The sequence below is a fragment of the Moschus berezovskii genome, chromosome 5 (genome assembly GCF_049115385.1).
Source record: "Moschus berezovskii isolate FMDL1 chromosome 5, NW_MosBer_1.0, whole genome shotgun sequence".
Lineage (NCBI taxonomy): Eukaryota > Metazoa > Chordata > Mammalia > Artiodactyla > Moschidae > Moschus > Moschus berezovskii.
The window spans coordinates 107238067-107264775 of record NC_142464.1 but is presented as its reverse complement, the minus strand read 5'-3'; the positions used below and the strand labels follow the sequence as shown (position 1 = coordinate 107264775).

Sequence of the window (26709 nt, the reverse complement as noted above, 5' to 3'; positions counted from 1 at the left end):
AGAATTTCAAAGATAAAAATGTTACACTAGAATAAAATTTTTAGAGGATATGAAATTCAAACACAAGTTCATAGAGGAAAAGGAATAATGTAAATTTCTGACTGCTAAAGAGTTCTTTATTTATATTTTAAAAAATGTAATAGATACTGGTGAGTATCAAATCACTATGTTGATTTGATTCCATTGAATACATTTAAAAAGGTAATGTGACAGTTTTATTTTCTTAAATGCTAATGTTTATAATGGGCTAGAAATTACAGTAAACTGAATGATGTGCTCAGTCTCCCTGAAGGTTATCTCCATTCCAACCAACTGGAACAGGGAAAAGTCAGGGAAAAGGTACATGTCGGTACATTTATGGACCAGACCAGATGCGTGGTGTATTTTTCACTTCACTAGCTAAAGGTCTTGTGGCCTTACCTTGACTGCAAGAGAGCCTAGGAAATGTAACCTGGTTGTATGCCTAGGAAGCAGAAGAGAATATGGATTTTGGTTAGCAGTAAGCAGTCTGTAGTGTAATTGTCCATATATAGAGTAAGTAGTGCTATATTTGGAGAAGGAAATGGCAACCCACTCCAGTGTTCTTGCCTGGAGAATCCCAGGGACGGGGGAGCCTGGTGGGCTTCTGTCTATGGGGTCACACAGAGTCAGACACGACTGAAGTGACTCAGCAGCAGCAGCAGCGGTGCTATATTAACACAAGTAATTGACATTAATTAGGCAATAAACTGGAAGCCTGAACAATAATGAAGATTTCCTGTTATTAACAGTCACTCTTGGAGACTTCCCTGACAGTCCAGTGGTCAGGTCTCCACACTTCCAGGGCAGAGGGTTTGTACAAATTGGATTCCTGGTCAGGGAACTAAGATCCCATGTGCTGCATGGTGCAGCCAGTAAACAGAGTCACTCTTTCCTTCTCTGTTTGTGAATGGCTATAGTAGGTCAGTGTGTGCTGTGTGCTGAGGCTGTGGAAACTATGGAGGAGCTTATGGTGGTTGGTCAGACAGAATTGAATGCATGTAAAATAATAATAAACAATGAAATAGGTGCTAAGTTGTGTGTATAGGCAAGGTGAGGTGAAACTACAGAGAAAAGAAAAAGAAGTCCTGGCATTCCTTCATTCTCCGCTCAGCAGTACCTGCCGTGTGTTAGGGGCTGTACTCTTTGGGGAAATAGAGTAAAAATAGACATGTGGGACCTAAAGTCTGTGAAGGTGTGGCAGGGAATGTGACAGAAATGACTTTAAATGATATACAAAAATATAAAATTACAAAAGCTGAAGTGATGACATGAGCTCCTATATAAGAGGATTCAGCTGTAGTTGGGACGATCAGAGAAGGGATCCCTGAGCTAAGACTTTTTTAATGGGTAGAACTGGAGTGGATGTCAGCCACAAGAGTGAAGGATTGGAGGTAAAAATATTTATAATGTACACATATGTATACCTGTGAGAGTACATGCATACGGAGTAGTAAGATAGCTGCTCTGATTGGAATTAGTAATCTTTTGCAGGGAGTGGAGAACATATAAAGATAGGCTTAGATTTTGGATAATTTTCAAAACCAAGCAAATTTAGACTTAATTTTGTCATTAAATGGAGACTTATAAAATGTCTAATTACTTAGGCAGTGTTTGTGTGGTGGATTCAAAGCAGGTAGAGATGAATCATGAGCTGATTTTGAATGTGTTTTAATATCCAGGTAAGAAGTGATACGAGCAATGACGTTATTGGGAAGTTGAGAAAACACTTTTGGGACAGAGGTTTTAGAAGTTGATAGCTTTTGCTTTTGCTGTGAGTCTCTTAAATGGGGATGGTCCTGTGAGTACAGTTTGAAGTGAAGGGGATCTGTTTTCCTGATAAACTTTGACATAGGTTGTTTCAAGATTGATTAAGAGAGTTAGGGTGACTGTAGGTTCAGTCCCATTAATTCAGTTGCCTAAGTTACTTTGTAGATAAATATGTTTCTCATATCAGCACCCAGTAGCAGAGAATTTCTTTTCTATGTTACTGTGTTGGTTTTGTTTTTATGCTTTATAATTATAATTAATGATGTTTGAATGCCTGTGGGGTCCTGTTGCAATATTATTAGAAACTTTTTTACTATAGAAATTTATAATTTGCTAAAAAGTTAGAATAGTATAATTAACCCCTGTGTACCCTTCATCCAACTTTGGAATTATTCACTATTGTGTTATCATCTGTAACACTTCCCACTTTTTTAAAAAGTAAATCATGTCATTTTATCTGTAGGTATTTTGTTATGTATATACCATAAAAAGGGATACTTTTTCTTTTAACTTACTCACATTCCATTAATGCCGTTAAATATCTAGTTAATTCACATTTCCCCAGGCACCTAAATTTTTACACTGTGCTTAAACTTGGGATTCAGAAAAGTTTGTGAATGATTGCTATTTCTCTTACTTTCCTCATCTTCCTTTTTTCCTCTTGTCCTTTAAAAAAAAAATCAAGTTGTTTACATCCTATATTTTTCATAGCCTGGAGTTTGCTGGTTGCATCGCTATGGTGCCATTTTGTTTTGAGAATTTCTGGAATACAACTCAGATGACTCCTGTATGTGTTTTACAGGTATTTTCTTCCAGTCTTTGGAGTGTCTTTTTATTTTTTTCAACGGTGTCTTTTACAGAGCAGAAATTTTCAGTTTTAATGAAGTTTGACTCATCAGTTTTTTCTTTCATGGATTGTACTTTTGGTATTGTAGCTAAAAAGTCATTACCAAACCCAGGGTAACCTAACTTTTCTCCTGTTTTCTTCTAGGAGCTTTGTAGTTTAGTTTTATAGTTTTAGGTCTGTGATCCATATGTGAAAAATATCAGATCTGTGTTGACATTCACTTTTTGTGTTTGGATGTCCTGTGTCCCAGCATCATTTGTTGAAAATAGCCTTTCTCCATTGAATTGCCTTTGTTGCTTAGTCAGAGGTCAGTTCAGTTCAGTTCAGTCGCTCAGTCGTGTCCGACTCTCTGTGACCCCATGAATCACAGCACGCCAGGCCTCCCTGTCCATCACCAACTCCCGGAGTTCACTCAAGCTCATGTCCATCGAGTCGGTGATGCCATCCAGCCATCTCATTCTCTGTTGTCCCCTTCTCCTCCCGCCCCCAACCTTTCCCAGCATCAGAGTCTTTTCCAGTGAGTGAACTCATCGCATGAGGTGTCCAAAGTATTGGAGTTTCCGCTTTAGCATCAGTCCTTCCAATGAACACCCAGGACTGATCTCCTTTAGAATGGACTGGTTGGATCTCCTTGCAGTCCAAGGGACTCTCAAGAGTCTTCTCCAGCACCACAGTTCAAAAGCATCAATTCTTCGGCGATCAGCCTTCTTCACAGTCCAACTCTCACGTCCATACATGAACACTGGAAAAACCATAGCCTTGACTAGACGGACCTTCGACCTCTGTAGTCAGAGGCCAGTTGGCTGTATTTGTATGGATCTCCTTCTGTGCTCTCTTGTTTATCAGTCATTTCTAGTTCGTCAACATAACTGATTTAAAGATCTCAAATAGACTTGTATTTTTAAAAATTCTTCATATTTGTGTGTCTTCTGGACTCTTCCTCTGAACTCTGATGCTCTTTGGGTGGTTTGTCTTTTTTGTTTGTGAACTAAAACAAGCTCATAGCATGTTATGTAAAGTACTCCTTTGTTATCTGTGGTTACAAACCTTTTTCTCAGTTGGTTTCATCTTTTTATCCTTGCCAGACATTTTGCACATTAAATTTGTCAAAGTAGTGTCTTCAGTTGTGAGTTTTGAGTTTCGATCTATGCTTAGGTCAGGCTTTCTTACTCCCAGTGTTTTATTTACCCATTAAAAAATTGTTATCTAGTTTTATGTAACTATTTTACATATAATATTTTATTACAAATTAAGCACAAGAACAAATAGATTTATTCTTGGTTTTTAAGCATGATGGAATGGTTAAATTCGTATTCACTTGTCTACCAGTTTGACCCTGACTGGTTTATATAACACATCTTGCAGGATGGGCATCTGATTTTTATATTGTGGTAAAATACACACAGCATAAAATGTGCCGTCTTTGTATACATTTTTCAGTGTTCAGTTCAGTGGTATTAAGTGCATTCATATTGTTGTGCAGTCTTCTCCACCATCCATCTCCAGAGCACTTTCTGTCTTAGAAAACTCAGGCTCTGTACCCATTCTTCCCTCTCCCTAGCCCTTGACAGCCACAAATCTATTTTCTGTCACTGGGATTTTGGCTACTCTATTTCATAAAACAGATTATAGATTATTTGTTATTCGTTATTGGCTTATTTCGCTTAGCATAGTGTCCTCAAGGTTCACCATTCAGAATTTCCTGCCTTTTAAAGGCTGGATAATGAATGCACCATTGTATGTATATTCATTTGTGGAGGAACACTTGGACTGTTTCCATATTTTAGCTCTTATGACTAATGTTACTATGAACATAGGTGTACAAATATCTTTTAGAGACCCTGCTTTGAATTCATTTCGTTAAAATCTCTCTGATAACGTGGTCCTTTTTTATTGAATTTTTTTTAAGTTATTTTTAATTGAAAGATAATTGAGTCATTTCTAATGAGGTGTATGAACCTAGAGCCTATTATACAGAGTGAAGTAAAAAAGAGAAAAGTATCATATATTAACATGTATATATGGAATCTAGAAAGATGGTACTGATGAATCTATTTGCAGGGCAGCATAACTATAATTATATATGTTATAATTCCCTGGTAGCTCAGTTGGTAAAGAATCCACCTGCAATGCAGGAGACCCTGGTTCGATTCCTGGGTCAGGAAGATACACTGGAGAAGGGATAGGCTACCCACTCCAGTATTCTTGGGCTTCTCTTGTGGCTCAGCTGGTAAAGAATTCGCCTGCAATGCAAGAGACCTGGGTTTGATCCCTGGGTTGAGAAGATCCCCTGGAGAAGGGAAAGGCTACCCACTCTAGTATTCTGGCCTGGAGAATTCCATGGACTGTATAGTCCATGGGGTTGCAAAGAGTCAGACACGACTGAGAGACTTCCACTTTCAGTGGAGATGCAGACATAGAGAACAGAACTATGGACATGGGGGAGAAGGAGAGGGTGAGACAAATGGAGAAAGCAGCATGGAAGCATATACACTACCACGTGTAAAATAGCTAGCCAATGGAAATTTGCTGTATGGCTCAGGGAACTCAAACAGCGGCTCTGTAATAACCCAGAGGGGTAGGATGGGGTGGGAGCTGGGAGGGAGGTTCAAGAAGAAGGGGACATGTGTATACCTATGGCTAATTCATGTTGATGTACTGCTTTTGGTTCTTTTGAGTGTATACCCAGAAGCTGAATTCCTGGATCATGTGGTAATGCTGTGTTTACTTTTTTAAGGAACCACCAACTGTTTTCCACAGTAACTGCACTATTTTACATTCCCACCAGCAGTGCACAAGGGTTCTCATGTCTGTGTTCATGCCAACACTGTTTTTCTGATAGTAGCCATCCCAGTGTATGTGAGGTGGTGTATCATTGTAGCTTTCATCTTTCACTAATGATTAATGATGTTCAAGTATTTTTTCATGTCTTTATTGGTCATTGTGTATCTTTGTTGTTCAGTCACTCAGTCGTGTCCAGCTCTTTGCAACTTCATGGACTGCAGCACTCCAGTCTTCCCTGTTTCACTATCTCCTGGAGTTTGCTGAAACTCATGTCCATTGAACTGATGATGCCTTGATGGTTTAGTTGCTAAGTTGTGTCCAACTCTTGTGATCCCATGGACTGTAGCCTACCAGGCTTCTCTGTCCATGGGATTTTCAAGGCAGAAATACTGGAGTGGTTTGCTATTTCCTTCTCTAGGGGATCTTCCTGATCCAGGGATTGAACCCAGGTTTCCTGCACTGCAGGCAAAGTCTTTACCATCTGAGCTACCAGGTGATGATACTTTGGAGAAATGTATATTCAAATTCTTGGCCCATTTTTTAATTGATTTGTTTGTGTTTTAGAAGTTCCCTATATTTTCTGGATCTCGGCCCCCCATTATACATATGATTTGCAAATTTCTGCTGTTCTGTGAGTTACCATTTTACTCTGTTGACAGTGTCTTTTGAGGCATAAAATTTAAAAATAGCTGTAACACCTAGGGTGGAAGCACAGAGTCCTAAACACTGAACCACGAGGGAATTCCCTGCTTTCTGGTTTTTATAAGACTGCTGCCCCCTAAATCACATTGTCTGAACTTGCCTGATATGGTCATTTGACCCTTTCCTTGAATGCTCCCATAGATTCTAACACATCACATTTAAATTACTTATCTTTGTCACTGTAACTGTAAATAAAGCGTAAATTAGGTTAATATCCATGAAAGACGGGCAAATGAACACCTTTTTCATAATATTTCACCAGTCAGTACATCAGTGCCAAAAGTTCTAGTATCCATCCCAAGGTTTGACTCTGTCTTTAGTCATGTAATATTTATAATATCTATCTTTTCTCATTTTCTCATTTGTCTCTTATAGCTTGAAAGCATTTTAAACCTTTCAAACTGGTAGGTTTATTTTAGTAACCTAAAGTTTGGAAATTAGGATAATATAAATATAGTTTTTCCATGATGATAAGGTCTATAAACATTCTGTCACAAATTTCTAAAAAACGTATTATGATGGAACCCTATAAATTCCTGATTTCAAACTATATTATAAAACTGTAATAGTCAAAACAGTGTGGTATTGGTATAAACACAGAAAAATTGATCGGTGGAGCACAATAGAGAGCCCAGAGATAAACTCATGTGTATGTGATCAATTAATTTGTAAGAAAGGAGCCAAGAATATACGGTGGGTATTGGGAAACCTGGACAGCCACATGCAAAAGAATGAAACTGAACCACTCTCTTGTACCACACACAAAATTTGACTCAAAGTGGATTAAAGACTTGTATGTAAGACCTGAAAGTATAAAACTCCTAGAAGAAAACAGAAGGTGGTACGCTCCTTGACATTGGTCTTGGCAGTTTTTAAATAAGTTTGGGAAATATACAGCATACCCATCTAGGAGATCTTTCATGCTCATTGGCATATTAAAGACTCTAAGAATTCCCATAAGCAAAGGCCTTTGTCTAACTTTGTTTACCTCAGGGCTTCATAATTAATGTGATAAAAGTAGATTGTTTCATGTACTACCTGATCTTGAAGAGCTTATGTTTAAAATATAAGCTTTAAAGAACAACAAGTATAAAGAACAAACTTTAGTAAGTGGTACCCAACCAGCATGGAGGAAAGTAGTATTCTGATTTTGCAGTAGATTAAACAAATAGCATCTTAATATCTGTTCAAAATGGCGAGATTTGTGCCGGTGTCCCAAAGCAGTATAAGAATTTCATTCAGTGGTAACGTTCTCCCCTGCACAGACAGAGACAAAGGTATAAAGAAGCATTAGGTTGCTTGACAGAGTATGCCCAAGATTGAGACAAACTGGAACCAAAACTCATAGGTCCAAACATTTGTTTCTAAGCTGTGTTTACAAACAGAATCAAATTTCAAAGTGTACTTCTCCCCCTCAAAAAAAACCTAACATATTTATATGAATCCCACAAATTCAGGGTTTGGATATTGATTGAGCCCTCTGTCTATCTCCAACTTCACTAAATAAGAATCTTCATTTATAGAACAAGAAGAGTATTTTATTATTCCCTTTTTCCCCCCTTTAAGGTAAATCTTCAATTAAGCAAGGACTTCTGGTACTTGCTAATTAGAAAACAATAAAGAAATCTATCCCTATATAATTATTACATTAATATTTAAATAAAAATGGCTTAAAAATAGTACAGATAAAAAAACATCAAGTCCATGTTTTTCAGGAAAACCACTGATACATGTTAAATGTAGCTAGGTTGAATATAAATTAAGATATTTGCTTTTTAACCCAACTGTCAGTGGTGTTAATCAGGAATAGCAGTAACTGAAGATTTTTACTGAATATATGTGAACTATTTTTCTGCTGATGTGGTATGTTCAGAGGGACATGCCTTCACATGAAGTTTCTCAGGCTTCTCCAAGGAAGGTACCAACTTGTGAATTCTTAAAGCAGTTAAGTGTAGTATTCAAATGCTTTTGTCTTTTACAAAATTAGTAGCTTTGATATGTTACTTAGTTTATTTTGCTGCTGCTGCTGTTGCTGCTGCTAAGTCACTTCAGTCGTGTCCGACTCTGTGTGACCCCATAGACGGCAGCCCATCAGGCTCCCCCGTCCCTGGGATTCTCCAGGCAAGAACACTGGAGTGAGTTGCCATTTCCTCCTCCAATGTGTGAAAGTAAAAAGTGAAAGTGAAGTCGCTCAGTCGTGTCCGACCCTTAGCGACCCCATGGACTACAGCCTACCAGGCTCCTCCATCAATGGGATTTTCTAGGCAATAGTACTGGAGTGGCTTGCCATTGCCTTAGGTGTTAAAAATGCAATTTAATCAGTGGTTGCCAAGAATTAGGGTTGTGACTATAGAGGGAAGTGCAATAGAGTCTCTTTGTGGTGATGGAAAGATTTTGTATCTTGATGGTGATGTAGGTTACATGAATTTATAGTCTTTAGTGTACATACAAAAAAGTGCATAAAAACTGGTGAAATATGAATAAGGTGTGGTCTGTGGTTTAGTTGATAGTATTATACCAAATGTCAGTTTCCTGGTTTTGATAATGTGCTATGGTTGTATGAGATGTTTTTTTTGGGGGGGAGGGAAAAGTGCATATGGGAACTTTGTAGTAGTTTTGCAATCTCTTGTGAAATCTAAAATTATTTCAAAATTAAAAAGTTTTTTAAAATGCTATTTATACTTCTATTCCATATTCTGTGGTGGTGGTTTAGTTGCTTAGTCATGTCCGACTTACAGTCTGCATGGACTGTAGCCTGCCAGGCTCCCCTGTGCATGGGATTCTCCAGGCAAGAATACTGGAGTCAATTGCCATTTCCTTCTCCAGAGGATCTTCCCAACCCAGGGATCGAACCCTGGTCTCCTGCATTGTAGGTGGATTCTTCACCATCTGAGCCATCAGGGAAGTCCAAATGTCTACACTAGGAGGCATTACAACGTCTTACTTAAGAAAATGGGCTTCAGAGTTGGCTCTGGTCCAAACCCTAACTCAGCTGCTCTTAGCTATGTGAACTTGGGGAAGTTAACTAAATCTATCTGAGCTTCAGTTCCTCCCATCTATAACGGGCATAATGATAATACAAATAGCAGTTCACATTTTTTTAGTGTTATATCAATAATATGTGATTATTGTTTACATCTTCTATAATTTAGCTAAGTTAATTCTTATAACAATCCTGTGTGAAAGGTGCCATTTTAAGATTTTCAAATAAGGAAACTTAGCTCAGAGAAGCTAAGTTACTTGCATAACGTCACTTACCTAGGAAATGTTGGAACCAAGATTAAAACTCAGTCTGGATTTTCTGTTTTTGACTATTCGAGACTAGCTTGTGAAGACCAATCAGCCCACCAAGAACAACTAAAAAGAAAAAGAAAACGTATTTGTAAAATTTGTTTGAAGGCATTGGAGACCCACCAAGGGACCCAGGACCTTATAGGTCACCATCTTGAAGTCAGGGGAAGCCTAGAGAAGTCTCCTGGTGTTCAGTGTGACCCTTTCCCTTAGGGCATTTGTGAGGTATGGCTGAGAGACTGAGAAGAAAAGCAGAAAGTGGTCCCAGAGAGTTGAGGAGCTGAACAGACCTTCAGTCTTACAGATCTCAAGGACAAAACTTTGGGTTCAGGCCCCAAAAAGGAGAAGGAAGCTAGGTAAACCCTGGAGTCCTAGTTGGGGGAGGAGTGAACCTGCCCCTACTCTTAACTGCCTGCCAGAAGCTGATGTGAATGCTTTCTGGAGGAAAATAACATTCTGAGCCTCAAATTATTTACTTAATTTTTCATAAACAATGCCTGGTACTCAGTCAAAAATCATTAAGCATATCAGGCAACCAAACCAGAGTATTCAGAACAAGTTTAGGTAGTATAATTATCAGATTGGCTTTTTAAATAAGATTAATATATTCAGGAATTTAAAAGCTATGACAAACCTAGACAGCATATTAAAAACCAGAGATATCACATTGCCAACAAAGGTCTGTTTAGTCAGAAGCTGTGGTTTTTCCAGTAGTCATGTGTGGGTGTGAGAGTTGGACCACAGAAAAGGCTGAGTTCCGAAGAACTGATGCTCTCAAATTGGGATGCTAGAGAAAAGTCTTGAGAGTCCCTTGGACAAGCAGGGAGATCAAACCAGTCAGTCTTAAAGGAAATCAACCCTGAACAATCATTGAAAGGACACGCTGAAGCTGAAGCTCCAGTACTTTGGCCACCTGATACAAAGATCCGACTCACTGGAGAAGACCCTGATGCTGGGAAAGATTGAAGGCAGGAGGAGAAGGGGGGCGACAGGGGATGAGGTGGTTAGATGGCATCACCGACTCAATGGTTTGAACAAACTCCAGGAGACAGTGAAGGACAGGGAAGCCTGGTGTGCTGCAGTCCATGGGCTTGCAAAGAGTCAGACACGACTTAGTGACTGAACAACAATTTAACAAGACAAAGAACTCCAGCAGGGAATTAAAAGCTATAAAAAGGATCAGATGAGTATTTTCAAACTGAAAGCTTAAAACTGAGATTAAGAATTCAGTAGATGAGTTTGTCAGCAAAAGAGATACAGATTAAACAAAAAGGATTAGATATTTTTTGAGAAACAAAGGGTAGAGAATTTCTCAGCAGACCTGCACTTCAGTTTAGTCGCTCAGTCGTGTCCCACTCTTCGCGACCCCATGAATCACAGCACGCCAGGCCTCCCTGTCCATCACCAACTCCCCGGAGTTCACTCAAGCTCATGTCCATCGAGTCGGTGATGCCATCCAGCCATCTCATTCTCTGTCGTCCCCGTCTCCTCCCACCCCCAATCCCTCCCAGCATCAGACTCTTCCAGTGAGTCAACTCGTCGCATGAGGTGGCCAAAGTATTGGAGTTTCAGCTTTAGCATCAGTCCTTCCAGTGAACACCCAGGATTGATCTCCTTTAGGATGGACTGGTTGGATCTCCTTGCAGTCCAAGGGACTCTCAAGAGTCTTCTCCAGCACCACAGTTCAAAAGCATCAATTCTTTGGCGCTCAGCTTTCTTCACAGTCCAACTCTCACATCCATACATGACCACGGGAAAAACCATAGCCTTAACTAGACGGACCTTGGTTGGCAAAGTAATGTCTCTGCTTTTTAATATGCTGTCTAGGTTGGTCATAACTTTCCTTCCAAGGAGTAAGCGTCTTTTAATTTCCTGGCTGCAATCAGCATCTGCAGTGATTTTGGAGCCCAAAAAAATAAAGTCTGACACTGTTTCCACTGTTTCCCCATCTGTTTCCCATGAAGTGATGGGACCAGATGCCATGATCTTCGTTTTCTGAATGTTGAGCTTCAAGCTCACATTCCTCTTTCACTCTCCTCTTTCACTTTCATCAAGAGGCCTTTGAGTTCCTCTTCACTTTCTGCCATAAGGGTGGTGTCATCTGCATATCTGAGGTTATTGATATTTCTCCTGGCACCTGCACTTAAGGAAATCCTAAAGTGAGTTCTTTAGGCAGAAGGAAAACAATCCCAAATGGAAGCACAGAAAGAGTATAGAAAGGATGGAAAGGGTAAATTTGTGGGTATATTTAAATGAATATCTTAGAGTTTCAATTAAATGGAGAATTTAAAAATATTTACATATTTTTGTAACACAAAGATGGGTCAGGAATAAATGATGTTAGTGTTCTGTGGTTCTTTCGTCTGGGTGATATTTAAAGTACTGATTTAATTCCAACATTGAACATTGTAATCTCTAGGGTAATACTATATAAAAATAGTAACATAATATAGGTAAATAACAAACTACCATGGGGGAAATAAATAATAAAACATTTAACCCTAAAGCAGGCAAAAAAAGAGAAAAAGGAATGGAAGGAGACAGGTTGTTCAGATAGGGAATAGTTCAATCGTAGATTTAAGTCCACACAGTTATTTAACTGTTAGATGTAAATAGATGTATTCTGATAAAAAATATAGTCAGATCTGATTTTGTCCTCAGAGACCCAGTTATATACAGCATGTAAGAGTTGTAGTTTGAAGTTTAGAGAAGTTGAGAGAATTCTCTGGCAGTGCAGTGGTTAGCATTCAGCGTTTTCACTGCCATCTCCCAAGTTCGATCCCTGGTCAGGGAACTAAGATCTTGAAAGCTGTGTGGTGAGCCAAAAGAAAAAGAAAAATATTGAAAGTAGAGTTGGAAAAACAGTATACTGTGCAAACTTAACTAAACCAGCCCCCATACTTGTGGCATCCTGTACCTAGCTCATAATGTGATTGTTAGATTCAAATTAGATAATCTTAGAGTTTTCAGAAGCACTGTCCTCTGTATTAAGTATCCAGTAAATTTAATTATTATATCTGAAGCACCTTGTTTCTTTACCAAAATTTTTTTTTATTAAAGACAAATTTTAATTGAAATATAGTTCACTTACAGTGCTGTGTTAGTTTTGAGGGTACAACAAAGTGAGTCAGTTATACATGTATGTATCTATTCTTTTTCAGATCATTTTCCCTGATAAGTTATTGTCAGATATTGAATATAATCCCCTGTGCTATACAGTAGGTCTTTGTTGTTTATTTTATATAGAGTAATATGTATTTGTTAATCCCAAATCCCCAGTTCATCTATCCTCCACCCTTTCCCCTACCTTGTTTCTTAAAATAATATTCTTTTTCCATTTAGAGTTGATGTCCCAAATATCTCTTGCATCATTATACACCTGACTCATAGGTTGCTTGACTTTTAAGTAGCTTCCATATGTATACATTTTTTAAAGCTTTATATTTTCTTTTAACTCACTGACCATCAACCTGTTTTATCTTTATTTTAAATCTGCTTTGTGGTACCTCTGCCTAATAATATGTGAATTATTTTATGCTGAAGTAATGTACTTGGACTGTTACTTGTAGAGTTGCCAAACTAAATGACACTCTTCCTTTTTCCCCTGTACTTTTATGAAAATGGTCAAATTCTTCAGAATTATTCTCTCATGACTTGTTATCCATAGAATGAATTTGGACTACCTCCCTCATGTCACCTGTCTTTTAGCATGAGGGCTGTTTGAAGAATAGGTGGGGGTATAATTCTTTATCAAATAGTACCAAAGAACTAGTTAAGAGAATTTTGTCTGGACCTTTTCTTTGTATGACAGCCTGTTGTACATTGGTTAAACATTAATTGGAGACATCTTAAAAGACTTTTGTTCTTTTCTGCCTTTGATGTTTCATTTAGCTTTTTGGAGAGTCACATTGCTTTTTTGTTGGACTGAAGGAAAGGATTTTAAATGATTATATTGACTTAGATCTGAATCATCTAAAATTAGTTTCCCTAGACTAACCAAAATATAGTTGTAATTTTGGACTGAGTTTGGCCTTCTGCCCATAGGCTAGTGGGTACAGTTGTATCTGTGGGATATTATATATATATGTGCCTTCCAGAATTGGCTAGATTTAATGAAGCCTTTTCTTTTGATTTCTTTCTCCTTTAGGACATGTGAGTATGAAATTTGCCATAGTTAATTTGGTGGGTAGCAATAAAACCAAATATCTGTGTCCTTTTTTCTCTGTGTTGAAATGAGGCTTAATTCTGTAAGTTTTGAAGTAATCTTTTTCTTACAAATTTTACCTGATATTAACAAAACTGTGAGTGCTTGTAATTTACGCAGTAGTTTCTTCATAGCAAGTCATCTGACCTGGACTGTCAAGGAAGTTAACTACTAGAGATGGAAGGTAGAACTCGCTGATTTTGGTTACACTGGTGTTTTCATTACTATTCATTCATTTCTCTTTGAACAGGTCATTCCTTTCAGCAGCTGTTGATGAAATTCAGGAACATACTCTTTTATTGAGCAATTGTCATAAGTGCCAAGGAGTAGGAAAGTGAAATCCCAGATTAATGATAGCCATGTTGTATTGTTTAATAGGCAGTGAAATCAACTGTGCAGACCATCACTGTTGGAGGCGTGAGCACATCACAGTTTAAGACAATTATTCCTCTGGCAACTGCTCCCAATGTCCAGCAGATTCAAGTGCCTGGAAGCAAGTTTCATTATGTCCGACTTGTTACTGCCACAACAGCCAGTAGCTCAACCCAGCCAGTTAGTCAGAATCCCAGTACAAACACTCAGCCTCTCCAGCAAGGTTGGTAACCGTTTTTTTTAAAAAACAGTAATGAATGTTTTAAACCTTCTCATAGGAAGTGATCCTTTTCTTGCTGAAATCCTGATTAAGCAGGCATTTCAGCTGAGAATTTGAATCAGCAGCTGTTGCAGAAGGCAGTGAAACAGAATATATCCCAGTTGTATGTAACTATAGTATTTTGTTCTGTTAGAATCTGATACATAGTGTGCTATAATACCAGATGATTATTTATCAGTTTGTGGGTAGCCATTTGATTGCTGATTTTAAAACCTACCATTATGCCAGTGGGATTGATTTAAAGGGAACCAAATTATTTATAATCTTTTTTTCTAAACTGCAAAGCTGTCTAAACTACACAGGGTTTGGGGTCAGTTGAAATGACTGGTAGGCAAGGTATAAATGATTAGTATGTACTTCATCCTTTATGTACTTTGAATGTATAATTGATAATGAAAATCAGTTAAAATGTCATTTTGCTCAATTGTATTTTTTCTAGCAAGTATTCCTGTTAGTAGTCCTACTTCTGTTTGTACTTAATCCTTCCAGCTGCCTGATGTACATACACGGATTCACACATATAACCTTTATCCATATTTATCTACTTGTTAAAAAATTGAAACTGAAAGGATCAGGACAGCTTATATTTAGGGTCTAATTTTTTTCCTTGGAAGATCACTGCATATTCCATCAGTGTCAAATGGCAGATGAATGATCTGTTGTTTATTGGATGTAGCTAGACGGATTAAAGACCATTTGTTTGCTCCTTCATTTTTTATTAAGGGATCAGAGGGTTGGAGCTGTCCTTTGTTAATAGCTCATTCATCTAAGTCTAAGGGAAAGTGGAAGAAAAAAACTTGTTTTATAAATTACTGATGGGAGAAAATGGAAGATGCGTTAGCGAAATAGTATTTCGGTGTGTATTCTATTAAAATTAGACACCTCAAGTAATTATGTGTTCTGTTCTCTCTTTAAACTGATTATGAAAGAAAGTCTTTTATTATTATAGTGTTCTTAATGAGAGGAAAATAACATTTGCCTGTACTGGTGACTAAGGGAGTCAAGTTTATATTCTCTCATTACTTAGGAAATGCTGCTCAGTGCTACAGTTTTCTTAGATATCATAATGATATAAAGCAGTCACTAGATACAGTTGGTTATGTTTGTGTGTTTGTATGTACGCAAATATGCTGAGCATCCACTTCCAGTGTGACTTAACGGTGATTGGTTCATCATCGAGAATAAGTCTTTGGTGTGAGCAGAAGAGGAAGCTGAAGATCTCGGAAGAGTAGAGGAATGGGTTGGGTGTTCCATGCTTCTGGTGTGTTTACTGGCTCCTTCTCTCCCCGCCACACCTCTCTTTCTGCTTCCCTCTGCTTCTCTGTTCTCTTGGCCTCCTTGCAGTCCCTCACCCCCTCCTGCTTCCCCAGAGCTTCCTTCTTGGCTTTCCTTCAGTCTCTCTCTGTCCGCTCCCCCATCTCCTTCACATCTGTCTGTTCCCTCTTCCCGCTCCTTGCATACATATACCACCCATGCTGTTTCCCTTCCGTTCACCCAGTTTTCCTCTTTTTGTCTTTCTCTCCTATCCCATGGAAGATCTGGGTGTATGTAAGAGATATTATTTCATAGGAATAATGAATTAATATCTCTATTTTTGTTAGAGACATACTAAATAGTCACTCTAGTTCATGAAACATGCTAAAATCTTTCTAAAGGCTCGATTCCCTGTGAGGGATTTACTTAAAAGCCAAAGGGAACTGGGCTCATCTTGTCCATTTTCCCATCAAAGCCTTACAGACACCAGAAGTCAAAGGTTCTGCCATGTTAACTGCTGGCTGGATGGCAGATAGCACAATAGAAGGACCCAGAAGACTGCTTGGTTAATTAACCTCTTTAGAATATAATCTACAGTCTTGGTGAGGGAGGAAATCAACTTAAGAAACTAAAAGCCCTCAAAGCAGGTATGGTTTCTGAAGTTTTGAAGAAGATTATTCTAAAAGGATTGTTCAGAATTCCTATTGAAGACCAAAACATTAAAGATTATGCCAACTTCTGTGAAAGCTGCAGTAGGGATAATGTGGGACCATGCGCAAAAGTTGAGGAGGAGAAATCTAGACTGTTTACTAAGACATGTAACATCAATATGACCACCCTCCCTTGTATATTGTATCATGTTCTTTTTTTCTGGCCACTATGTTTTCTGTTTTCTCCATTCTCCAGATTTCAGTTAAAACCCAGCATGCAGATGCCAAGCTAATGTAAACCTAGAGTTCCCAAGTTTTCTAGCTCTGTGTGTGTACATGTGTGCGTGCTAGTGGGTGCATGCGTGTGCGCACATGTGGGGACACTTCCGCTGTCCTCACCCAAATGAGAGCCACTCAAGTCTCCCGTGGGAGGTGAATAAGGGCAAGATGCACACTCCTTCCCCGTCATCTCACAGCTCACCAGGAAAGTTCCTGCATTTCTGTGCACTTACCTCCAAATCACTGCTGGCACACTCAAGGAGCAGTGACCAGCGTTGCCTTTTCAAGGAACAGGTGGTGTAGAGAACCCCCTCTTCAATGTCCCAGGCATGAATTCAGGCTTTTAATTTCTTTTTAATTCATCTTTTAATTCTTCATAGTATCGCTGAGACCAGTCTAACCTGTATTAAAATCAAATCAGAATAGGAAACAGTTTCAACTCGGTTGTCAGGTGTCACTGCTCCTGTAATTCATAGTCATACACTTTTTTCGTATAGCAACTTTATCAAGATACAGTTCAGATCTACCATAGTATTGACCCTTATGTTAAACATGGGACAGTTTAGTGATGTTTAGTATATTCAGAGACAGCGCAGTCCCCCGCACTGACCACGCACTCTTTTTCTGGAGGTCTCTCTCCCTTTGCCACCTCCCCACTCCTCCCTAGTTTGTTACCTTGCTGCAGAGGCCTGCGACCTTTCAGATCAGAGTACTCTCTCTGTCTCATGTTCTTCTGGGACTCTCAACTCTTTGTCTTGAGCCATCAACCCTCCCATCCCGACCAAAAGTAAAAAAAAAAACAAAAACAAACCCTCTAACATTGTTCAAGGAAGTCTGTTCTTTACTGTTCAGGACAGTTTGTCTCAATGTCCACAGCAGTTTGTTATCTCAGCCTCTCTTTCATCGCAGGCTCTAGGCCTTTGGTGTAAATAAGACCTGCAGGATGTCCTTTCTGTCTTCTCAGATCCCTCCTGTAGATTGTGGAAGTGGCAGTAGGCTTGACTGGAACTTGTACGCCTTTTGATCCAAACATACAGGCCTAGTGCCCGCCTGTCTCCTGAATTTCATGGTCTCGTGCCATTTCTCCATGTCGGGTTTCATCTTTCCTTCCGATCAGCGCATCCTTGAATGCTTCGCGCTAATGGCCGCCGTTTCCCTTTCACTTGAGGATTCCAGGGTGGCTGACTCTTCTTCCCTTGTGCTTACATCTCCGTCCTTTCCCTGCCACCCTGACTCTTTAGCTCTTCCCTCCTTTCCGTTCCCAGTGCCATCACCCCAGGTCAGGCTCTCAGGTTCTGTACTCTACTAACTTCCCTTGTTCCTCACAGCTCTGTTGGGTTTTACATGCTGCTGCCATGAACAGCTTCCCTTTGTGCTCTTCCAGTAATGTTCTTTACGTCACAATGCTCAGAAACTTCTGATTGCCTACTGAATTAAAAATACAGATGAAGTATATAGATCTGTACCCTGACATTCAAAACCTTCAACAAAACAGCCAGAGTCAGCCTTTTTTTTTTTTCTTTTGCTAGCACTAGCCTAGTTTTAACCCCTAGTCCCAGCCAGACTTGTCTGTTTCCAAGCATTTTGTGAAGAGAAGCTTCAAATGCAAAGCTTTCCAGTGTCAGGCCCCCACACGTGTCAGGCTCTGCCTCTGCGGCGACCTCCCTCCTCCAGTCTGCCTGCCCGCTCTGCAGCCTGGACCCATCTCAGGCTCCGTCCTCCAGTCTGCGTGCCCGCTCTATAGCCTGGCCATCGGTCAGGACCCATGTCAGGCTCTGTCCTCCACAGGATGCAGCTCCTCCTGTTCCCATCCCCTGCCGGGCAGATGTATGTTCCATCTCCTCTGGACTCCCATGGTGCTATCTCTTTTTTTTTTTTTAATTAATTTTTCTTTTATTTGAGTGCTTGTCTGATGTGCTCTGCTTGAATGTGATAATCTCTTTGAGCAAGTGTCTTGTACTGTAGTTTCCCTGGAACACTGTCCACAATGGCATTTGTGTAGCAGCAGTAAGGGTTGTAACAACATCAGTAACAATAATGGCTACTAACATGTATTGAGCACTTGCTGTTTGTTGAGCACTGTTCTAATAAATGTTCATGAATTAACATATTTAATCCTTTTACCCTGTAAGGGAGATACTGTCCCTACACTGCAGGTGAGGATACAGGAAAGAGAAGTAATGAGAAGGCAGCAGGATTGGGGTTTGAACCCCCCAATCTTGACTTATGACTTAGGAGACTATATTCTTTTTTTTTTTTTTTTTTTAATTGAAATGTAGTTGAATTAAGGGGACGATATTATTAACCTTCCTGCTGTGCTGCCTTTTAGTAGTACTCTGTAAATAATGAATTGTACAAGAATGATATTTTCTCTGGCTTGAATGTAAACACAGGGGTAGAAATAGAACAGCATGGTAACCCATGCTCCTGAATGGCAGTTTTTAATTTATGCATCATTTCATCTGACTGGATTTAGTAGTGAATCTACATAGCCTCTGAATACAGGTTGAAATATTTTCAGGAGAATATCTTAAACGACAGACAATCCCTTATAAAGCGGGCAGACTAGAGCTACCTTAGATATAAGTTCCCTGGTACCTGGGTTAAAGAATTTTGAAAATAATTCTTGGTTAAAGATTCTTCCAAATAGGAAACCAGTGGAATTATTTAAGCTTTCTCATGAGGATATTCTGAAGGAACTATTTTAAATGTTTTAAACAACTATTTTCTGTAAATAAACTGTCCTTTTCCTCCCTCCTTTTTTACAAAGCAAAACCAGTTGTTGTTAACACCACCCCAGTGCGGATGTCCGTCCCGCTTGTCTCAGCGCAGACAGTCAAACAAGTGAGTGTCACGCCACTTCTCTCAGTCTCTCCCAAACAGAAGTTTACCTCTAGAGTTGAAAGTTAAGAAAAGCTTTATTTATGTATTTTTATTAAAGCAGAGTTGATATACAATATTATATGTTACAGGTGTACAGTATAGCGATTCACAGTTTGTAACGGTATACTCCATTTCTAGTTACTATAAAATGTTGGGTATATTCCCTGTATTGTAGCTTATTTCTGTATAATGGTTTGGACCTTTTAATCCCCTAAGTGTAAGAGATTTCAACTGAATTGAGAAGCTATGAAATTTATTTTTGTGGTTCCTGATACACTGCCTTTCTTTGTAGGTTGTTCCAAAACCGATCAATCCAACTTCTCAGATAGTCACCACCAGCCAGCCACAGCAGCGACTCATCATGCCTGCCACCCCACTGCCACAAATCCAGCCAAACCTCACGAACCTGCCACCAGGCACTGTGCTGGCCCCAGCTCCGGGAACAGGGAATGTGGGCTATGCAGTGCTTCCTGCTCAGTATGTGACTCAGGTATGGGCAGAAAATCCAGTCACTGCATTTCAAAAAGCTTATGTGTACGTGTGTGCGTGCATGCTCAGTTGACTATTTGTGACCCATGGGCTGTAGCCCTCCAGGCTTCCCTGTCCATGGGATTCTCCAGGTGAGAATATTGGAGTGGGTTGTCATTTCCTACTCCAGGGGATCTTCTCCACCCAGGGATTGAACCCACATCTCCTGCATTAGCAGGCAGGTTCTTTACCCCTGCGCCACCTGGGAAGTCTCCTTGGAAAGGTTAATCAGGTCTAAGATGTCTAGCATTGTCACATTCTAAAACTACTCAAAAACTTGTAACTCAGTGTTGAAGACTCTTCCCAAAACCTTGACATGTTAATAAAAACTTCCAAGTTTATTTTTATATATCGTTAGCATTTAGATATGTACAATGCAAGTCAGGTAAACAAGTCAGGCAGTTTGGAGCTGAGAAGAGTTTGGTGAGAGGGCGAGATCATGTAGCTAGAAGAGAAAGTAGATTGAGTCAAGATTAGCCATCCCAGTGGGTTTAGAAAGGGCTGAGACTGTAATGATTACGATGCCACTGACTTGTTCTTGGAAAGTAGACTGTGAGATGTGTTTCCAGGTGACGTATCTGGTAGTGGTCTGTCCAGACCTGGTCATCTTTAGATGACAGCTGTGGATGACATCTGGTTATCTTTGGCATCAGAGCCACATTGTCTAGTTGGCTGGCTTTTATTAGGAGTGCTGCTTTCTAGGAAGCAGATAGAAGTTGTTTTCATGTAAGAATCAATCCCTGGTGTCTCAGATGGTAAAGAATCTGCCTGCAGTTGAGGAGACTCAGGTTCTATCCCTGGGTCAGGAAGATCCTCTGGAGAAATGAGTGGCAACCCAGTCCAGTATTCTTGCCTGGAGAATTCCATGGATGGAGGAACCTGGTTGGCTACAATCCATAGGGTCACAGAGAGTCAGACATAACAGAGCAATTAACACTTTGACTTTTCTAAGCTGTTGTTCAGTTTTGATGTATTCAGATTATAAGAGAGAGAGGCAAATTTTTCTGTGTACTTTAAAGAAATGTACTTTGGAGTATAATATCTGGCTACTGGTTGAAAAAATTAGTGTTCAGTATTTTTATCATTAGCATCTCTTATATTTAGAATCAGTATGAAATAGAAACTTAATTATTATGCATGTAACTTCTCATTCTCTATCAGTTCAGTTCAGTCGCTCAGTCGTGTCCGACTCTCCGCGACCCCATGAATCACAACTTGTGATAAATGATCCCAGTTTATTTGCAAGTAGACACATTGTATTTTTCTTGCCGATACAAGTTACTATAGTATTTCCAGGACATTCATCGAGAATTCTCTTAATTTTGATACAATTATTCCTCTATGAAAGAATTTCTTCCATTTGTGCCATGTAGTACTTTAAAAGGTTCACATTGTTTTTTGCCTCTGGTATTAGTTTTGAGTCTTTAATAGAGCTCCATGAGGTAGTATTTTTGTATGACATTTTCCATTCTGTTATTCCTGTTTTAAGAGGTGATTTTGTGTTTCTTCCCCATCATTATATTTAGGAATATTGTCCATTTTTGTAAACAGGGTCTGAAATTACCTTTCTTTATATGTAGCTACAGCAGTCTTCCTATGTGTCTATAGCAAGCAACTCTAACTTTACCGGAACACCTGGTATCCAGACCCAGGCAAGGCTTCCGTTCAATGGGTGAGTGAGTTATTTGAATATGTTTTAAGGTGTTGCATCAGATTAAATGCAGCATCAAATATCCATACATATTTCAAAATACATGTATTTGATTTTTCTCCCCTCAAAGCCATGTGAGCGTGCCCCTGCAGTACTTCTTATTTTGTAATACTTCAAACAGAAAAGTTGCAGGAATAGTCAGAACTCCCAAATTATCTTTTACTCACATTTACCAGTTCAGCTGCAGGTGTTTTGTTTTTTTCTATTTTCTCCCTTTCTCTTATCTCCTCCTGAACATGTCTTAAAAATATTACCTAGTTTTTAAATTATTGTTTAGAGCCTTGTTTTTTTTTTCATTTATGTTTTTTTAATCCATTAATTGTTGTCTTTATAATATTGGTTGAGAAGCTTTAGTTACATGGAACCAATCTTCCCCTTCTCTCCCCTCCTGAATTCCAACCTCACACACCCTTTTCTACTTACTACATTTTATAATTGAATCTCAAAAGAGTTTAGGAGATTTCAACTTTAGTTCTCTTAGAAGAGAGAGTACTTTTTTTTAGAAACTGTTGATAGCTTCCTTTTCTCTGTTTTAGTCCATATCTTGGTTTTACCTTTCTTTTCACATTACAACTTGCTTTTTGAATTTAATGTATATGGAACAACATAGCAAACTTTTATTAGAGGTGGATATATTTGTTAAAACTTTATTTTAGGAGGAATTTACAAGTTAGACACTCTTCTGATTTTACATAGTTACCTTCGATTGATTAAAATGTGTATTTTTGTGTGTGTCTCTATAGCATAATCCCATCAGAGTCTGCCAGTCGGCCCAGAAAGCCCTGTAATTGCACAAAATCGCTGTGTTTGAAATTGTAAGTCTTTTTGCTACTGTTTCCTCGTTTGATAGAACTGAAAATGCTTTAAAAAAGAAACGGAGCTAACTAAAAATGCTTCACAGACCGATTTCGTAAGTCCTAAGCAAACAGACAGGTGCCTGCTGGAGCACGAGTCACAGTGCATGGCCACTGTCTGCTGGGAAGAGAGAAGCAGTGTTGGGGTCTCTGCCACGGAGGGGGGGGGCGGCGGCCGCACAGCGGCAGGAGACAGACGTGGTCTCTGTCCTTACTAGTAAGTGTGAACTTACTTAGGACCTTTGTGTTTGGTCTCCTAAATGAGATGGTACCCGAGTAGTCTTTTAAATTGCTGATTAATTTGCTTGTTAGTACTGAACTAAGAGATCTGACATGAAACAGTTAAATAAAAAAGCAATGGTCTTATGTGGGTTTAGAATCCAAAGAAACATGACAATAGTTCAAGTGAGCAGGTTCCACTAATAGAATATAGCCCATGTTTTTTCCTTTTTGTGATTTTGAACTCACTTACTTTTGAGTGCATAAAGTCACATAGCGCTTGTGTTGACAGCTGTTACTATTAGAACTAAGTTTATAAACCAAAATTCTAGGGGTTGGGGGCTTTACCTTTGAGCTCTGTCTTATAGTTGATAGTCAGTGTATGTTGTCAACTCTGTAAGTAAGTGGCTCCAAGTACATTTCTAAAATGCTTTACTGCATGTATAATGCTACTAAGTAAGATAATTTCTAGCTTTATGTTTCTTTAAACAATGACTTTTTTATGTGACTCACACTGATTTTTATATTCCAGATATTGTGATTGCTTTGCAAATGGTGAATTTTGCAACAACTGCAATTGTACTAATTGTTATAATAACTTGGAACATGAAAATGAAAGGCAAAAAGCAATAAAGGTGAGTATTTTTATTTCTTTTATCTGACAAGTTTCCCATTTCACTTGTTTTTTGTTGAGCTTTAAGTATTTTACAAAGAAAGTTAATTCCCTTTGCAGAGTTGAAGTTTAATCTACTGTGATTTAACATGGCTTGATATTTGATCTGTTTTGATAGGCATGCCTTGACAGAAATCCAGAAGCTTTTAAGCCCAAGATAGGTAAAGGGAAGGAGGGAGAATCTGATCGACGTCACAGCAAAGGATGTAATTGCAAACGATCAGGATGTCTTAAGAACTACTGTGAATGCTATGAGGTGAGATGGGTTGGGAAAAATGATCTAACCAGCTTTTGAAAATAACTTTAGAAAGGGCATACAAAAAAATTTACTGTGGGACTTAACCTGGCGATCTAGTGTTTAAGACTCCATGCTTCCACTGCAGGGGACGCAGGTTTGGTCCCTGGTCAGGGAACTAGGATCCCGCATGCCTCACAGCACAGCCAAAAAAAAGTTTATTTGTAAATTGGGGAATTACTTTGCTTTTGCAATTTGAAGATACTGCAGTTGGAAAAGTCAGCCTTAATGTGAGGAAGACCTGCCTTCTGGCTTCCCAAGCAGGACTTCGGAGAAACAATACCTTCATTTTGTCATTACATTTTGGGGTCTCATTGGCAGCTTTATCAGCTCATAACTTCTTGTACCTGGAAGTATGCAAACCATAGTACCAGTTTATGGATTTTCAATAAAAATAACATCAAAGTGGATTGAAAACTCTGTAGTAGTGGTTCTTCACTGAGGGGTATTACTACACAGTTTCTCCCCCAGACATTTTTTGGAAAAATATGTGGATAACAAAATAACCTGCATTCCAGGGTGCAGTCCTGGGAGTGTAGTCTTATCCTGCCCCAAATGCCACTAATGCCCTGTTGAAGAACTCTGTAGAAAACAAAATTCTGTTAGGAGGTTTGCCTTGTGAGCATAAAAGTAGGTAAGGAGGAATATGTAGTTGCTGGATAAGGTTACTGAACTACTGAAGGGTTTGGGGTATCCAGAGAGGAATGTAGGGTTGGGAGAGGTATTCATAATAAAAATAGCATCTGTGAAATCCCTTTAATGTGATACTGTGTGTGTGTGTGTTTGCATAAGTGGGAGGTCACCAACGTGTTCATGGTGATTTGATTGGGGTGGCTGGATTATGGATGACCTTTATTTTTTAATATTGTAATATATCACTCATTTTTTTTTAGAAAGAATGTGTAATTCATACCAGGAGGAGAATCTATAGTGAGGGGAAAATTGGTATGGAAGGCCTCAACCAAGCATAGTATAGCCACTCTCAGAATGGCCAATACTGGACCTGTCTACATGCAGAGCTGGCCTGTTGGGTGTTGCTAGCAAGAGATGTTTCCATTTTATCTTCTGTCCATTTTATCTTCTGACCAGCTAACTCTATTATCTGTTGACTTGATCATGGAATCTACTGTAGAGAGGTCCTGTGGTTTTTGTTTCTGTTTTTATTGGCGTTCAGTTGCTTTACAACGTCGCGTTAGTTTCTGCAGTACAGCAAAGTGGAATGAGCTATAATATGTATACATGTACCCCTGCCTTTGTCACCACAGAGCACTGAGTCAGGTTCCCTGTGCTGGACAGTTGGTTCTCATTATCTTTTGGTTTTGATTTGGAAGCTTTTCTTTTGTAAATCTTTTAGGCAAAAATAATGTGTTCCTCAATATGCAAGTGTATTGGCTGTAAGAATTTTGAAGAAAGCCCAGAAAGAAAGACGCTGATGCACTTGGCAGATGCAGCTGAAGTAAGGGTGCAGCAGCAAACGGCAGCGAAGACCAAGTTATCCTCTCAAATTTCGGACTTGCTAACCAGGCCAGCACCAGCTCTGAATAGCGGAGGAGGAAAGTAAGTTGATACTGTCATGTCTTTTTATAGTATGATATATTCATTTCTGATAAAGTTTCTCTTGGGGGGCAGAATTGGGCTCATATTTTTGGTTGTTGCAAACCTGACTTTTCTCTTTTCTACCATTACTTACTTGTGAAGGAATATAAAAGTAACAGAAAAATCACTGTCATATATAGTTGTAAAATGCACAGTAAAGTTTTAGGTCACTGGGCTTATTAATTGGATTTCTTCCTACTAAGATGAGGTAATTAGGTAATTTGACAAACCCTGAAAAAAAAACTTGTGCATCTCTTACTGGTTGTGTTATTTATCTTTCTTCCCATTCTTTCCTTCTCTTGCCTTTCCCGTGCCCCCCTGGCACTTTCCCCACGTCATTGGAGCCCCTCACATACTGTATTATTGAAGCTCCTTTTCTTAGACTGCCGAGCTCTGGAGCGGGAAAGCTGGAGCCTTACAGTCAGGCCGACCTGAGTTTTATAGTTACCGGTGTGCTGGTGGTTTGTGACTTTGATAGGCACTTCATCTCTCTGAGCCTCACCTCAGTTTTCTTATCTTTACCATCACCCTTTTCACGTGGTCGTGAGGAGTCAAGGAAAGTTTGGCAGGGCCCAATGCAACAGAGTCTGCTGACTTGAATTTGTATTTGAGTCTGTTAGAGGTTAATTTGAGGAATTATTAAATGGAATGAGCCTTGCAAATGGTATTTTATTTATTTATTTATTTTTTATTTCTAAAAAAGAATTTTATTAAAAAAGCACAAATGCAAAGAAATGAACAGAGGAAAATTTATGCGTCGAACCTGGACTGGTCACTTATGATAATATACATGCTACAATTCCATTCTCCCCAATCATTCCACCTTCACCCTCTCCCACAGAGTCCCAAAGACTGTTCTAAATGTCTATGTCTCTTTTGCAGTCTCTTATACAGGGTTCAGGTTACCATTTTTCTAAATTCCATATATATGCGTTAATATACGGTATTGATGTTCTTCTTTCTGGCTTACTTCACTCTGTATAATTGGCTCCAATTTCATCCACCTCATTAAAACTGATTCAAATGCATTCTTTTTGATGGCTGAGAAATACTCCATTGTGTATATGTACCAAAGCTTTCTTATCCATTCATCTGCAGATGGACATCTAGGTTGCTTCCATGTCCTGGCTATTATAAACAGTGCTGCAATGAACATTGGAGTACATGTGTCTCTTTCAATTCTGGTTTCCTCGGTGTGTATGCCCAGGAGTGCGATCGCTGGATCATATGGCAGTTCTATTTCCAGTTTTCTGAGGAATCTCCACACTGTTCTCCATAGTGGCTGTACTAGTTTGCATTCCCACCAACAGTGTAAGAGGGTTCCCTTCTCTCCACACCCTCTCCAGCACTTATTGCATGTAGACTTTTGGATAGCAGCCATTCTGACTGGTGTGAAATGGTATCTCATTGTGGTTTTGATTTGCATTTCTCTGATGATGAGGGATGTTGAGCATTTTTTCATGTGTTTGTTAGCCATCTTTATGTCTTCTTTGGAGAAA

At 39.1% G+C, this 26709-nt stretch overlaps 1 protein-coding gene and 1 long non-coding RNA gene across 10 annotated transcripts in view; one reads left to right on the top strand and one right to left on the bottom strand.

Annotated features, from left to right (window-relative positions):
• Positions 1-26709, top strand: part of LIN54 (lin-54 DREAM MuvB core complex component) — a 64469-nt gene that overhangs the window by 33434 nt on the left and 4326 nt on the right. For all 9 annotated transcript variants that reach the window (XM_055435161.2, XM_055435156.2, XM_055435159.2 and 6 more), the window contains 8 exons: positions 13995-14211; positions 19222-19295; positions 19627-19824; positions 21443-21534; positions 22317-22388; positions 23179-23281; positions 23438-23575; positions 24969-25171. In XM_055435161.2, the coding sequence (XP_055291136.1) occupies positions 13995-14211; positions 19222-19295; positions 19627-19824; positions 21443-21534; positions 22317-22388; positions 23179-23281; positions 23438-23575; positions 24969-25171 (1097 nt within the window). The remainder of the gene's footprint in view (positions 1-13994; positions 14212-19221; positions 19296-19626; positions 19825-21442; positions 21535-22316; positions 22389-23178; positions 23282-23437; positions 23576-24968; positions 25172-26709) is intronic.
• LOC148777894 (uncharacterized) lies at positions 7100-10755 on the bottom strand. Its single transcript, XR_016037469.1, has 3 exons — positions 10734-10755; positions 9380-9478; positions 7100-7378 (listed from the first exon to the last, which is right to left on the bottom strand). It is a non-coding gene; the product is annotated as an uncharacterized LOC148777894 (long non-coding RNA).